Source organism: Gopherus evgoodei, chromosome 2, assembly GCF_007399415.2.
Source record: "Gopherus evgoodei ecotype Sinaloan lineage chromosome 2, rGopEvg1_v1.p, whole genome shotgun sequence".
NCBI classification, from domain to species: Eukaryota; Metazoa; Chordata; order Testudines; family Testudinidae; genus Gopherus; species Gopherus evgoodei.
The window spans coordinates 95,403,010-95,417,625 of NC_044323.1; the positions used below are offsets into that span (position 1 = coordinate 95,403,010).

The following is a 14,616-nucleotide window of genomic DNA, read 5'->3' on the forward strand; positions in this document are numbered from 1 at the left end:
TTTGTGTCCGTTTATCCTTTTCCGTAGCGACTGTCCAGTTTGGCCAATGTACGTAGCAGAGGGGCATTGCTGGCATATGATGGCGTATATTACATTGGTGGATGTGCAGGTGAATGAACCGGTGACGGTGTGGCTGATCTGGTTAGGTCCTGTGATGGTGTCGCTGGTGTAGATATGTGGGCAGAGTTGGCATCGAGGTTTGTTGCATGGATTGGTTCCTGAGCTAGAGTTACTATGGGGCGGTGTGCAGTTACTGGTGAGAATATGTTTCAGGTTGGCAGGTTGCCTGTGGGCGAGGACTGGCCTGCCACCCAAAGCCTGTGAAAGTGTGGGATCATTGTCCAAGATGGGTTGTAGATCCCTGATGATGCGTTGGAGAGGTTTTAGCTGGGGACTGTATGTGATGGCCAGTGGAGTCCTGTTGGTTTCTTTCTTGGGTTTGTCTTGCAGCAGGAGGCTTCTGGGTATCCGTCTGCCTCTGTTGATCTGTTTCCTTATGTCCTCGTGCGGGTATTGTAGTTTTGAGAATGCTTGGTGGAGATTTTGTAGGTGTTGGTCTCTGTCTGAGGGGTTAGGGCAGATGCGGTTGTACCTCAGTGCTTGGCTGTAGACAATGGATCGTGTGATGTGCCCGGGATGGAAGCTGGAGGCATGAAGGTAGGCATAGCGGTCAGTAGGTTTTCAGTATAGGGTGGTGATAATGTGACCATCACTTATTTGCACTGTGGTGTCTAGGAAGTGGACCTCCCATGTAGATTGGTCCAGGCTGAGGTTGATGGTGGGGTGGAATGCCCGAGATGATGGGGCGTCCAGGATTTCTGGGTTTGTGGATCTTGGGTAGTAGACAGAATAACCCTGGCTGGGGCTCTTAGGGTATGTTGATTTGTTCCGGTGTTAGTGTAGGGAGTGTCCTGAGTAGATGTTGCAGTTTCTTAGTATATTCCTCAGTGGGATCTGAGGGAAGTGGCCTGTAGAATTTGGTGTTGGAGAGTTGTCTGGCAGCCTCCTTTTGGTAGTCAGACCTGTTCATGATGACAACAGCTCCTCCTTTATTAGCCTCTTTGATGATAATGTCTGGGTGGTTTCTGAGGCTGTGGATGGCATTGCGTTCTGCACGACTTAGGTTATGAGGCAAGCGATGTTGTTTTTTCACAATTTCTGCCTGTGCACGTCGGCGGAAGCATTGGCACTCTCACTGAAGGACTGTCTGGATATGTGGACTCTCTACTCAGACCCTATGCCACCAGCACTCCCAGCTATCTCCGTGACACCACTGATTTCCCGAGGAAACTACAATGCATTGGTGACCTTCCAGAAAACACCATCCTAGCCACCATGGATGTAGAGGCTCTCTACACGAACATCCCACACACATATGGGATACAAGCTATCAGGAACAGTATCCCTGATGATGCCACAGCACAACTGGCTGCTGAGCTCTGTGCCTTTATCCTCACACACAACTATTTTCAAATATATATCTCCAGATCAGTGGCACCACTATGGGCACCCGCATGGCCCCACAATATGCCAATATTTTTATGGTCAACGTGGAACAATGCTTCCTCAGCTTTCGTCCACTCACGCCCCTTCTCTACCTATGCTACATTGATGACATCTTCATCATCTGGACCCATGGGAAGGAGACTCTGGAAAAATTCCACCATGATTTCAACAGCTTCCACCCCACCATCAACCTCAGCCTGGACCAATCTGCACGGGAGGTCCACTTCCTAGACACCACAGTGCAAATAAGTGATGGTCACATTACCACCACCCTATAACGAAAACCTACTGACCGCTATGCCTACCTTCATGCCTCCAGCTTCCATCCCGGGCACATCACACGATCCATTGTCTACAGCCAAGCACTGAGGTACAACCGCATCTGCTCTAACCCCTCAGACAGAGACCAACACCTACAAAATCTCCACCAAGCATTCTCAAAACTACAATACCCGCACGAGGACATAAGGAAACAGATCAACAGAGGCAGACGGGTACCCAGAAGCCTCCTACTGCAAGACAAACCCAAGAAAGAAACCAACAGGACTCCACTGGCCATCGCATACAGTCCCCAGCTAAAACCTCTCCAACGCATCATCAGGGATCTACAACCCATTCTGGACAATGATCCCACACTTTCACAGGCTTTGGGTGGCAGGCCAGTCCTCGCCCACAGGCAACCTGCCAACCTGAAACATATTCTCACCAGTAACTGCTCACCGCCCCATAGTAACTCTAGCTCAGGAACCAATCCATGCAACAAACCTCGATGCCAACTCTGCCCACATATCTACACCAGCGACACCATCACAGGACCTAACCAGATCAGCCACACCGTCACCGGTTCATTCACCTGCACATCCACCAATGTAATATACGCCATCATATGCCAGCAATGCCCCTCTGCTACGTACATTGGCCAAACTGGACAGTCGCTACGGAAAAGGATAAACGGACACAAATCAGATATTAGGAATGGCAATATACAAAAACCTGTAGGAGAACACTTCAACCTCCCTGGCCACGCTATAGCAGACCTTAAGGTGGCCATCCTGCAGCAAAAAATCTTCAGGACCAGACTTCAAAGAGAAACTGCTGAGCTTCAGTTCATCTGCAAATTTGACACCATCAGCTCAGGATTAAACAAAGACTGTGAATGGCTTGCCAATTACAAAACCAGTTTCTCCTCCCTTGGTTTTCACACCTCAACTGCTAGAACAGGGCCTCATCGTCCCTGATTGAACTACCTCATTATCTCTAGCTTGCCTGCATATATATACCTGCCTCTGGAAATTTCCACTACATGCATCTGACGAAGTGGGTATTCACCCACGAAAGCTCATGCTCCAAAACGTCTGTAAGTCTATAAGATGCCACAGGAATCTTTGCTGCTTTTACAGATCCAGACTAACACGGCTACCTCTCTGATACTTCTCATAATCAAGAAAACGGAAAGCCAAAACCTCTAGAACCTTCTCTCCAGAAAATACATGCTATCATACACAGACAGAATAGTTTGCTTTTCCAAATTCTCAGCTACTCTTTAAAGACATGGTCTACTTTTAAACCTGTTTTGCAGCTGTGTTAGCAAATGAGGGTTTATGATCTGTAATTCTCCAGGTCCATATTACTAAACAAGTAAGTTTTGCTAAACAAAACATTTATTCACTATTCCAAATGATGCAGCACTACATACTGAAGCAGGAGACCACAACTCCAGTCTAGACTCAGGCTTCCTCTTCCCTGGTTTGTAAAAGTCCAGGAACTGGAAAAACTATCTACTGAGGCCCGAGGTGTAGGATGCAGACCCTTTTACTCTACATCACAGCTGCCAGGCATTTGACATCAAATGACCAGTGATTTGCTGTTCCGTTAATCAACAAAATGGTGTACAAGAGGTACTTCCACATTAGCCTTTCTATCCAACAAACTTTGTCTGGTTGCTGCTTCCTTTCTCTCCAAGGCAGCCCAAGTTCTCTTCTCACCTTGTCTCCTAACCTATGACTTAAACCACCCTCTGTACCAGATGACTGGAGGGTAGCTAATGAAACACTAATTTTTTGAAGAGCAACTAGCTAAAGATAAAAAAAAATGCCATTAGTTTTTTGTGAGTACATCACCAGGAAGCCTTCCAAACTATCAGTGAGACCACTGGATGACTGAGGTGCTAAAGGAGCACTCGAGAAAGACAAGGCGGTTGAGGAGAAACCATATGAATTCTTTGCCTTGGTCTGCATTGCAGAGGATAAGGTGGCGCTCCCCACAATTGAGCCATTATTTTTAGGTGACAAATCTGAGGAACTCTCCCAGATTGGAGGTGTCATTAGAAGATGTTTTGGAACAAACTGGTAAATTAAACAGTAATAAGTGACCTGGACCAGATGGACCCAAGAGTTCTGAAGGAACTCAAATATGAAATTGCAGAACTATTATCTGTGATATGTAACCTATCATGTACCAGATGACTGGAGATATGTAAAGCAGGTTTTAAAAAAGGGCTCTGGAGGTGATCCTGGAAACGACAGTTAGTGAACCTAACTTTAGTACCAGGCAAATTGGTTGAAACTATAATAAAGAACAAAATTATCAGGCACATACATATGTCGGGAAAAGTCAACATGGCTTTTGTAAAGGGAAATCATGCCTCACCAATCTACTATAATTCTTTGAGTCAACAAACATGTGGACAAGGATGATCGAATCAACATATTGTACTTGGACTTTCAGAAAGCCTTTAACAAGGTCCCTTACCAAAGGCTCTTAAGCAAAGTAAGCTGCCATGAGATAAGAGGAAAGATCTTCTCATGCATCAGTAACTTGTTACAAGACAGGAAACAAAGGATAGGAATAATTGGTCGGTTTTCACAAAGGAGAGAGGTAAATAGTAGGGCCCCATTAGGACCTGTACTGGGACCAGTGCTATTCAACATATTCATAAATGATCTGGAAAAGGCGGGAAAGAGTGAGGTGGCACATTTTCAGATAATACAAAATTACTCAAGATAGTTAAGTCAAAAGATGACTGTGAAGAGTTACAAAGGGATCTTTCTAAACTGGACTAAATGACAAAATGGAAGATGACATTTAATGCTGATAATACAAAATAATGTACACTGGAAAACATAATCCCAACTATACATACAAAATAATGGGGTCTAAATCAGCTGTCATCACTCAAGAAAGAGATCTTGGAGTCATTGTGGATAGTTCTCTCAAAACATCTTCTCAGTGTGCAGCGGCAGTCAAAAAAAGCTAACAGAATGTTAGGAACCATTAGGAAAGGGGTAGATAATAAAACAGAAAATAGCACAATGCCACTATATGAATCCATGGCATGACCACACTTTGAATACTGTGTGCAGTTCTGGTTGCCCCAGCTCAAAAAAGATATCTTAAAAATTTGAAAAACGTTCAGAAAAGGGCAAGGAAAATAATTAAGGGTATGGAAATCCCTTAATACCTATATGAGGACTGGCACTGTACATCTTAGAAAGGAGATGACTTGCGGGGGATATGATATTTACCCCTTCACATAACACAAGAACTAGGGGTCAACTGAAAACATTAATAGACAACAGACTTAAAACAAACATAAGGGAGTTCTTCTTCACCCAACACAGTCAACCTGTGGAATTCATTACCGGGGATGTTGTGAAGCCCAAAGGTATAACTATTCAAAAAATAATTAGACAAGTTCATGGAGGATAGGTCAATCAATGGCTAATGGCCAAGACAGAAAGGGACACAACCCTGTGCACTAGCTGTCCCTAAACTACTGATTGCTAGAAGCTAGGACTGAGCGTCAAGGAATGGATCACTCAAAATTGTTCTGTTCTGTTAATTCCCTCTGAAACATCAAGCACTGGCCATTGTCAGAAGACAGTATACTGGGCTAGATGGACCATTGGTTGGACCCTGTATGGCCTTTCTGATGTTCTTGCTCCAAGCTTCCCTTTCCCATCTCCTCTGCCTTCTCTTGGCACACTCCACCTATATCTTCCCTCCCAGCAGCTTCCTCTAACAGCTGTTTATGGTTACTGGATTCTGATGATGACTAGACACAGTGCCTCCTCACTTCCAGAAACAGGCTTCTTTAGCTGCCTCCTATATAACACAAGCATTGTGCCTGATTACAGCTAAATATTTCTGTGGATGGCTCTGAATGTCCCAGATACCGACATCCATTAGCTTCCTCAAAGGCCCATGTGTCCACTCAGCCTTCATTCATCAGTGACCCTTGGCTGTCCCAGGAAATCCATTCCAAGCCACAGAGCACTTAAATCTTGTCCCACTAGCAACATTGGCTAGACTGGTGTGATTTCCATTCTTGCTGTGGAAGGGTCAATTAGCACTGCACCAAGCTGAGAAGCCACTTGCCAAGGCACTGGTCTAAAGGTAAGACACTAGACATTGTAATTACTTGGGAACTCAAGTATAAAGGAAAAATTAAAGTAGTAGAGAAAAAGATAGAGAAAGCCAAGATTTCTTTTCACCCTGGTGTGGCAAGAGATTCTGCCATTGACTTAATGAACCAAATTCAGAGACAATGGTGTAAGACTTGTATAAGTTCAAATGTTTCTCAACTAGCAGTCTGTGGACTGGTGCCGGTCCCTGAGATCTCCCTGACACAGTTTAGGAAGGCAGCAGGCTGGTCCCTGGTATCAAAAAGGCTAAGAAACTGCTCTGAACTGTTAGAGCATCTGGGCCTAACTTTCCTCTGCCTTCCGTCTAGTGTAGTTTTATTAGTGTCTGTGAAAATTAGACTTAAAATGACACCATGCTGATTTGGTTGCATTTTATGCTCCCTTTGTTCAGATGTAAATGACTACGGAAGGGTGCAAGGCACCAGAGGAATCAGGCTCTCTGATTTGAACGTGGTCCAATCCTGTAACGTTCACACAAATGCTTAATTTAGAGCACATGAGTAGTCCCACAGAAGTCAGTGAATCTACTTACCTGTGCAAATTTGAGCAAGCGTGTACATGTTTGCAGGATCAGAGCCTTAGACTCTGTTAACTCAGATACTAATAGATTAACACTCACTTACCAATGTGTAATTTAGAATAAGGGTTGGGAGTCTAAGTTTGGTGTCACTTATGTGTTGAGGAGTTGGAAGATGATGACACTAACTTGCACCTTGCCTCCTTTTGGTTGTGTGTCTTGTGACACTCCTCTCTGACCCCTCCGCACATAATTTACAACATTGTAGGTATTCCCTCAGTCTAACCTAGACTCACTCCCTTACACAGACTCAGTGGCCCAAATCCAGAGTTGATGTGTAAGGAGGCTATGTAGATTATACACTGATAAGAGGTGAAGTCTAAACTGGTAGCTTATTACATACGAAGATAGAATAGAGTATAAAGTCTCAGTGCCTTAAAATTCTACCTGCCCTCTAGGGAATTTCCTACCCTGCATTAAATAATACTGGGTTCCTTTTAAAATAAAAGGCACCCTCATCCTGCACAGGAAGTGGAAAGCTCCCCAACTGAAAATTACAGTACTTTACACTCACTTTATCTTTGATAACAAGACTCTACCATAGTTCCCCTGACCAGTGTTGGCAATTTGTTGTTATTGTTGTTATACTGAAAACAATGTCAGCCAGTCTGACTACCACCAAAACTAATTTATTGCATGGTTACAATTTGGTTCTCAGAAAAAATAATTCCCTTCCACAAGGGTCAGGGTAGCATGCTGATAGTAACACATTATGTTTAAATAACTGTTGTTTCTAGCATGGTTTCAAATGTATTAAGGAAATGGCCATTCATTAATTGGCTGGTGACTGGCAGGAGAAGGTGGAATTATAGAAGGATGTTTCAGTAAATGGAAAAGTCTAGAAACCACACTTAATCAAAGAGTGATTTGTCACTGTAGAAAGCCAGTTAATAAATGGGGAAAGAGCCAAACAAAAGGAAAAAAATCACAGAATCCCTGTTTTCTTTTGGTCTGTTTTAATTTTCCAGTGCTTAAAGTTACAAGATAATTTAACTTGTTACTTCAACAACAAATAATAAACTGCATTATATTTTAATAGAAGTTTCTAGATTCATGCTTTGAATTTGAAAGTGAGACGTAGTTTCTACTAACACTGTTTATGTGCTGCTGTGAGGGAAAATGTGTTATGCTTCTTCCTGCTAAGCTTACAAGCTGAAGAAATTCTAGGAAAACTGAAGCAGTTCTAACAAACAGGTTTCAGTAACACAACGTGACACATTTCAGTACATATTCATAAGGGTTTGGGGGTTATTACTGGGCTGTAATTGCAGTTGTTCTAACACCTAATAAGCCATGGTTGGAAAAACAAAGGCAGGTTAATTTGTGATTTCCTCTCCTCATTCAGAGGCAAATTAAGTGTCAAACAGCTAATACAGAACATATTTCATTTTAGGAGATTTTAATTTAATTCTGCACCATATCGTTGATGCCTTAATGTAGGGTGGTTTATCTAAGAAGAAGAGCAATTATAAACCTCTTTCAATGGGATCTTTAATGATAGGATACTGGTAGCATAATTATAGCAGTGCCTGTTAGTCCTACTATACATATGAAAACTGTCAGCAATTCCATCATAAACATAAACCCCTATTTTAGGGGTTTATAACTCAGTTATAAAATTTTGCTCCAGGGTGAAATTTGGGATACAAGATTTCTGCCCAAAGCAATTAAAAAATCCTAACATCTCATGTATATATCTTTAATGGTGGAAACTATGCAAGAATCCTTTACACCCTAAAAGTTTACTGATATTGACTGTTTTTTTGGTTTGCCTGTCACTCAAAAAAAGATATTTAAGCCCAGATGCCATCAGGTGCGCAAGACTTTTTTGAAATGTTCTGTATTTTTCCTCTATTTGTTCTATTGATATCTCATTATAGTAAGATTCCACATTCTTTAGGTATAGATCTCAACCAGCTTTGCAAAGATGGGAAACCATCATTAACCCCAGTTTTACATCTGGGGAAAATATGAAGCAGAGAAGTTGAATGATTCATAAAAAAGTCAGTGGCAGAGATGAGAACAAACCCTTGGTTTCCTGACTCCTGTCCTATGCCCCAACCACAGTCTCCCAGAAACTGAAATAACTTTAATATCCGTTTTTTTAAAGGATGCCATGACAACGATCCAAGTAATGTCTCCAAAAGAATGATTAATCCCTTCCTAAGCCAAAATCCAATGTTCCTAAAGATGGATTACACCAGAGACTATAGCTGTTGGTGTCTATCATGTTTATACAGTACTGTGAATTTTTGAAAACTCTACAACCTATGAAAATGCCTATCAAAAAGCTGTTATAGTCTGAAAGATTCCTTTGTACGATTGCCTAATTACATATTACATTAATACACTAATCATATTGGCTCCATTTCATACTGGGTATGTTATACCCTATCATTTTAGCAATGGCATAAACAAACTGAAGGGAAGAATCTACTTAAGTTTATGTAAAACTAAATAAACAAAGAAATTTTAATTTTAAAGTTAAGGCTGAAACTATAACATGTATCTCAAACAACTGCCTGCAGCCCATGATCTCATGCTAAAATCCTATTATATCTTATGAGCTACGCAATGATGGGAGACGTCCAAGATGCTGCAGGAAGTATTGGTGTGGGTTATTCAGTAAGTGGCCCTCTTCCTTCTGAGTCAGTTCTGATTCCACTGACCCAGCGTGTTATAAAGAGGGCATATTGTTGTACTTCAGATGAAACATTTAACTGAGATATTGACCATTTATGGTTCTTAAAAACTTGTGGGGCTTTTGTCACAATAGATTTTTAGCCAAACTCCTGTTCATATTCCAAATTGAGTAACCACATTATGCTTACCTAAATTTGCCTCTGCTCTGTTGTTGAGCACTGGTAATAAATACTGTTGTGATCCACCCAAGAGACTAATGCATTTCAGCAACAGTAAAGTGATCGCTAATACGGCTCATTCTTGAAATCTCTGCCCAGGCAAACTACAGGCCCAGAATCTGTATATTAGTTTGCAGAACAATACAGTATCCTTTGGAATGAGAGATGCTATTTAAATACTAGGTATTATTAAATAACGGTAACGGTCATAATCTTGCTCTGTTGAAACAATGACATAATTTCCTTTGACTTCGGAAAGAGCAATATCATGCCCTAAGTCTCCAACCAGAGGCTGATTTTAGAAACCCTGTGAAGTACTCTAAAGAGCTTACATTAGAATCTAGATTCATATGCATTGCAAAACCTAGACTGAAAGGGGTGAATCTGTATGATGCTTCCACCTTAATTCAAAATGTCCCTGGTTTTGAACAGTAGGTTTAACTCAAAATCTTTATTTTAATGTATTTTATTGCATGGTTGATTATGGTGTAAATACTTACTGATGCATCAGTGGAACTCTAAAGAATAAATAAACACTTTTACTTTAATGCCCAAGGAAAACTGCAACACAGATTTATTACTTACCTCTAGGCAAATTTGCTCTGAAATTACAATTCAGTAATAGGAGACTAATCCAAAAGAACTATTGGTAAAATATTGTGTGTGTACTTGGGCATGTAGTTAGGATTGTTAATATCAATTAATTCTGCTCACAGAGGAGGACTTGTTTTAAAACAACTTCATTTTTCTTCTGTATATATGTAATTACACAGCTGTAACTAATAGCCATGGAGATGCAATCTGCCATCTAAACAACTAGCATTATTCTTCAAAGTATTACTTGCGCATTTCTTCTTTTATTTTCTCAATAAGAGGGGTGATTATTAGATATAATTAAATGTATATATCAAGACTTTTAACACAGGAGTGAGCCCTCGTTACGGCTCCATTTTTTTATGGTATATGGCAGTTTTCAGGACATTACATCTAAAGATCATTGCTTTATTTTGCAAATCTGATACTCCTCTCTACATATAGAATAAGATAATGCTTATTTCCACAGGGTTCCTCCTCTCCCTACTTTTTCTAATGCACGTTATCACTGGCATTCTTTTCTTTTATCTTTTTGTAAACCAAGTGCTCTATTACATTTGCCATTTTGTTTGGGTGACATTCCCATCAATCAACTGACTGCTTGTGAACGCACATAACAGGGACTATGAAAATTCCCCTAAAATTTCATTACGCTTCATGGCAGTCACTAGGAAAATGCTTTGAAGTTACAGGAAATTTTAGCTATGAAGAATCCCAAGCCTAATTCAGAGAAAGTACACGTTTTGTTTAGTAGTATTTCATAGGGCTCTGTACTTGTTAATTTAGTATTTATAGAATGACAGCACACAGAATAAACATCAGCAAAATATATAGGTAACACTTGCCAGCTACCTATTATAAAAGACATTCCTAAGGCACCAGCCTGGTTCTGCTTCAGTGAATCCACGAACAGATAAACTTGATGCATTCCAAACGTAAATCTTGCTCTCCAGCTAGAGCTGCAAAGCTTTCCAGGCACAGAGTTTTAAGTACCACAAGGATTCCAATATTTGTCTCTTGTTCTAGGCTCCATAATATAACAATGTGGAAAATAATACTTACACATGCAGTGGAGGAATGGGAGATGGTTCATAATGGTAACGTCCCTCGTGATGTCTTGCATCAATTGGCACAGGAGGGTGGAATGCTGGAAAAAGGTGAGGCGGATCTGAAAAATAAGGTTTCCAAATATGAATATATCATGCAGCTATTTTTTTAATATTGATTACATATCTCAAATTATGTGCCAACGGTAGTATGATGTACAGTCAAATTCTTCTCTCAGTACAATGTCAGTACAACTGAACAGAGTTTGCCCCATAAAATTTGCAGAGATGAGCATGAATATTCATTTATTTATTTTAATATTCTCTTTTTATAGCTTAAATGGCAAATTACATAAAGAAGCAGTTAATAAATAATTACAGTGCACTCATGTGAAGTGTCAGATCAAAAGGATCATTGAACCTTTCATAAACATCCCTGGTTCTTATGTTTTTCATATTAAAACGAACAAAAATGTTACTGAAAGAAAGACCTAAAAAAAGACTACAAATAGCATGTAGTAAAAAAGATACAGTGGAATGTACAACTAAAACAGCGGGCGTACAAAGTACAATCTGGAGTAAATTACAATTAAGTTAGAAGGAAAACATGATTGGGAAAGGCTGCATTGGAGGAGACGCTGTGCTGCAGCGCACCAAGGGGAAGCATCAGGGAGATGTGCTTCAGGGCGTGGGGATTCCTTTCCTCAGCCTTGAAAAGGATGCAGCATATTCTTCGCATGCAGCTGGTCACCTCTGCTGGCAGGCATGTAAAGCAGTGAGGAGAAATTGCTTTGGTTACTCCCTACCCTATTTCTGGCAAGTTGTCCCTGGGAAGGCCAACTCTCAAGCTGCCACTGCAATTCCTGTTACTTCCAGACAGCCCTTATATAGGTTACACAAAAGGGAACAGTTCCTCGCAGGTCTCGTTCTCACCCGCCACTACACAGGTTGCATACAGGCCAGAACAATCTAGCCCTCATTTTTCCACATAATTCTCTAATTAAAGCTCTCTGCCATTTTGGATGCTATAGTTTTAATATGCTGAAGATCTCTATCAACATTTTCATGCCTTTGCAACTGTCTAATGTAAAGAATGCTATTTTATAGAAGATATTTAATGCATCATTACACTCCTGAATGGAGGAAACAATATTCAAGCAGCAACATAACATCTGAAAAGCCCATTGTCTCCTGGGATGTGAAACCTATCTATCCAGACCAATTATTAACCAATTTTTATTTTGCCCTCAATCCATATGTTTATGTGATCCTAAAACCAGATGAGAACGGATGTTACGTAGTGTCATGGTTTTACTAAAAATGATTCTAAAAAGAGAAAATCTTTATTCATGTTCAGTCAGGAAAACCAAGCTAGAGAGGCCTTTTTCAGTCTTGCTATGACTCTTAGAGTAAGTTCTGTGTGTATTTTCTTCCTTCTGAATTCAGCAAAATGTAATCCCTGTCTTAGATTATGTTCTCTCTGAAAACAATTGCATCTAGCCAGCTGATGATCCAAAAAAAGGGTGAGAAATTGGATTTTGCCTCTGTTTTTTCTCAAAAATTTGAAATGTTTGAGACGCTCCAACCAGCTGCAGTTGGTAGAAAAGGAGGCATTTAAGAGATAACGGGGGAGCAGGGGAGAGATGGGGCAATTCACACAAGTTCTGAGGAAATATTTCCAGTTTTTCATGACAATTTTGAAACATTTGAAATCTCCTGTCCACCTCCAGTGCCAGCTATTTGTTAAGTGTTAGCTCCAGTATGTTTGCTAACAGCGCATTTCTGCCATTTACTGACTTGGGGCCCGATCCTGTTTGAAAAGTGATTGTGGCTTCCTAATGTGAGCAGGGAAACCCTAGTCACGATAGCCCTAATTCTAGCCCTATTCTACAAACAGGACATAAATACCTACGCTCTTGCAATCTGATCCACTCCTACACCTGTGCTGAGCCCTGCTGACTTCTACAGGACTCACGGTCAATCCCAGGAATTTATACATCCCAGAGGAGTATGTGGTTATGGGTGGACCAGAAGATACTTGCTTCCCATGCATGAAATGCATTTTGCATCAAACACAGCCTGAAACTAGGGGGAAATGTCTGAAGGACAGAGAGATGGCTACACAGTGTGGGATCCTGTTGGGTGCTGTGCTCCCCAACCCTTAGCTTATTAACTGCAATAATGTAAAATGAGTGTGGGGGGGGTATTACTCCTGCTGTACATTATTTTCCTCCAAGACATATTAGCCACTCTTCAACAAACACATCTCTCCCCCTGTCTCTGTCATAGTAGCAACTCTGAGGAAAACAAGGGACAGAATCCTGAGGGGCTGGATTCTGATCCCCTTACACATGTCAAATAGCACTATACCCCACCTCGCACAAGGTGAAAAAGCCTGCGCAAGATGCACAGCTTACTTTCCATCCTTGCCGAGCCAGGCTGAAACTCCACTCTGGACAGCAGTTCCCCCGTTTACCTCTTTAAACATAGTTTAGCCATGTACAGGATTAGCCCTAAAGTTAAATGTGATCTTCTATAATTTTCTATCTTAGGACTGGAATACTGAATAGCAAATTAGCTATAGCCCAGATCTAACTTAACTTAGACTTACAGGTGAAGTAAGTAGTATTTAATGTGTATGTTTGTGTTATACTTCCCTTCATTAACCTCTGTCATCTTGTACTGACATTTAATGAGGCAAAAATCTCAAAGAATACATTTCTGAATCCTTTAATATTAAGTTTCTCTGTGTGTCCTGGTTGCATTTTGTTTGTGGTTTTTTTTGTCTGGGAAAGAGAAGTATTCCATCATTGCACAGAGACCTGTCTAAGTCAACGTCGCATGACTAGAACAGGCCTGAATATCTAGCATCTGCCATAATTATCCATCTTACAGTTTATTATTTACACATGAGCAATACAGCTGGTGAGCATCATAACTCAAGCGTATGTGTAATAAGTTAATGTACTGTAGCCATCTCCTGTTGCAACCCTTGGAAAAATACCTCATGATGACTTTTCCAAAGTCAGGCTAAAACTGCTGAAGCAGAATAAAGTGCCACTAAACCTGGCTACCTCCTATTTATCATACAATTTCCTGACTGATGGTTCCACAAACCAGCTGCTAAGTGCTGTGTACTCTACTGTCAGCAAACTAACATGCTAAATGGGAGACAGGGAGAATAATGTGCAGAACCAGTGGAATCAGTTTTACTGAGGGAATGCAAAATCTACTATGTGCAGATAATTCCTTGACGCAGAGGTAAGTAGTAAATTCTACATGCCTGTGGGTCCAAAAGTGTTCTACTTTGAACAGCTTTGAATATTTATATGAAAATACTCTCACATCAAACAGATACTTGAAAAAGCACCTATCATCCAAGGTTGCACCTGAAATCCTATAAATATGTAATTGGTTGACATGTATTTAAAATGAAATATACTGTAAAAAGTTTGCATAGCTGTAACACATAGTGTATTCCTGTTGGTCATTCTGACCTCATGCAATAACTGTTTCTACAGAGATACTGCCAGACCATCACAGGCCAAATTCTGCCACATTTATTTATGCTAAATAGTACATTATTCTAAGAGTGGTCCCATTGGAAT

General features: G+C 40.7%; 1 protein-coding gene across 3 annotated transcripts in view; it reads right to left on the reverse strand.

The window, feature by feature from the left end:
* GLI3 (GLI family zinc finger 3) overlaps positions 1-14,616 on the reverse strand; it is a 257,580-nt gene that overhangs the window by 109,067 nt on the left and 133,897 nt on the right. For all 3 annotated transcript variants that reach the window (XM_030551398.1, XM_030551397.1, XM_030551399.1), the window contains one exon: positions 11,025-11,130. In XM_030551398.1, the coding sequence (XP_030407258.1) occupies positions 11,025-11,130 (106 nt within the window). The remainder of the gene's footprint in view (positions 1-11,024; positions 11,131-14,616) is intronic.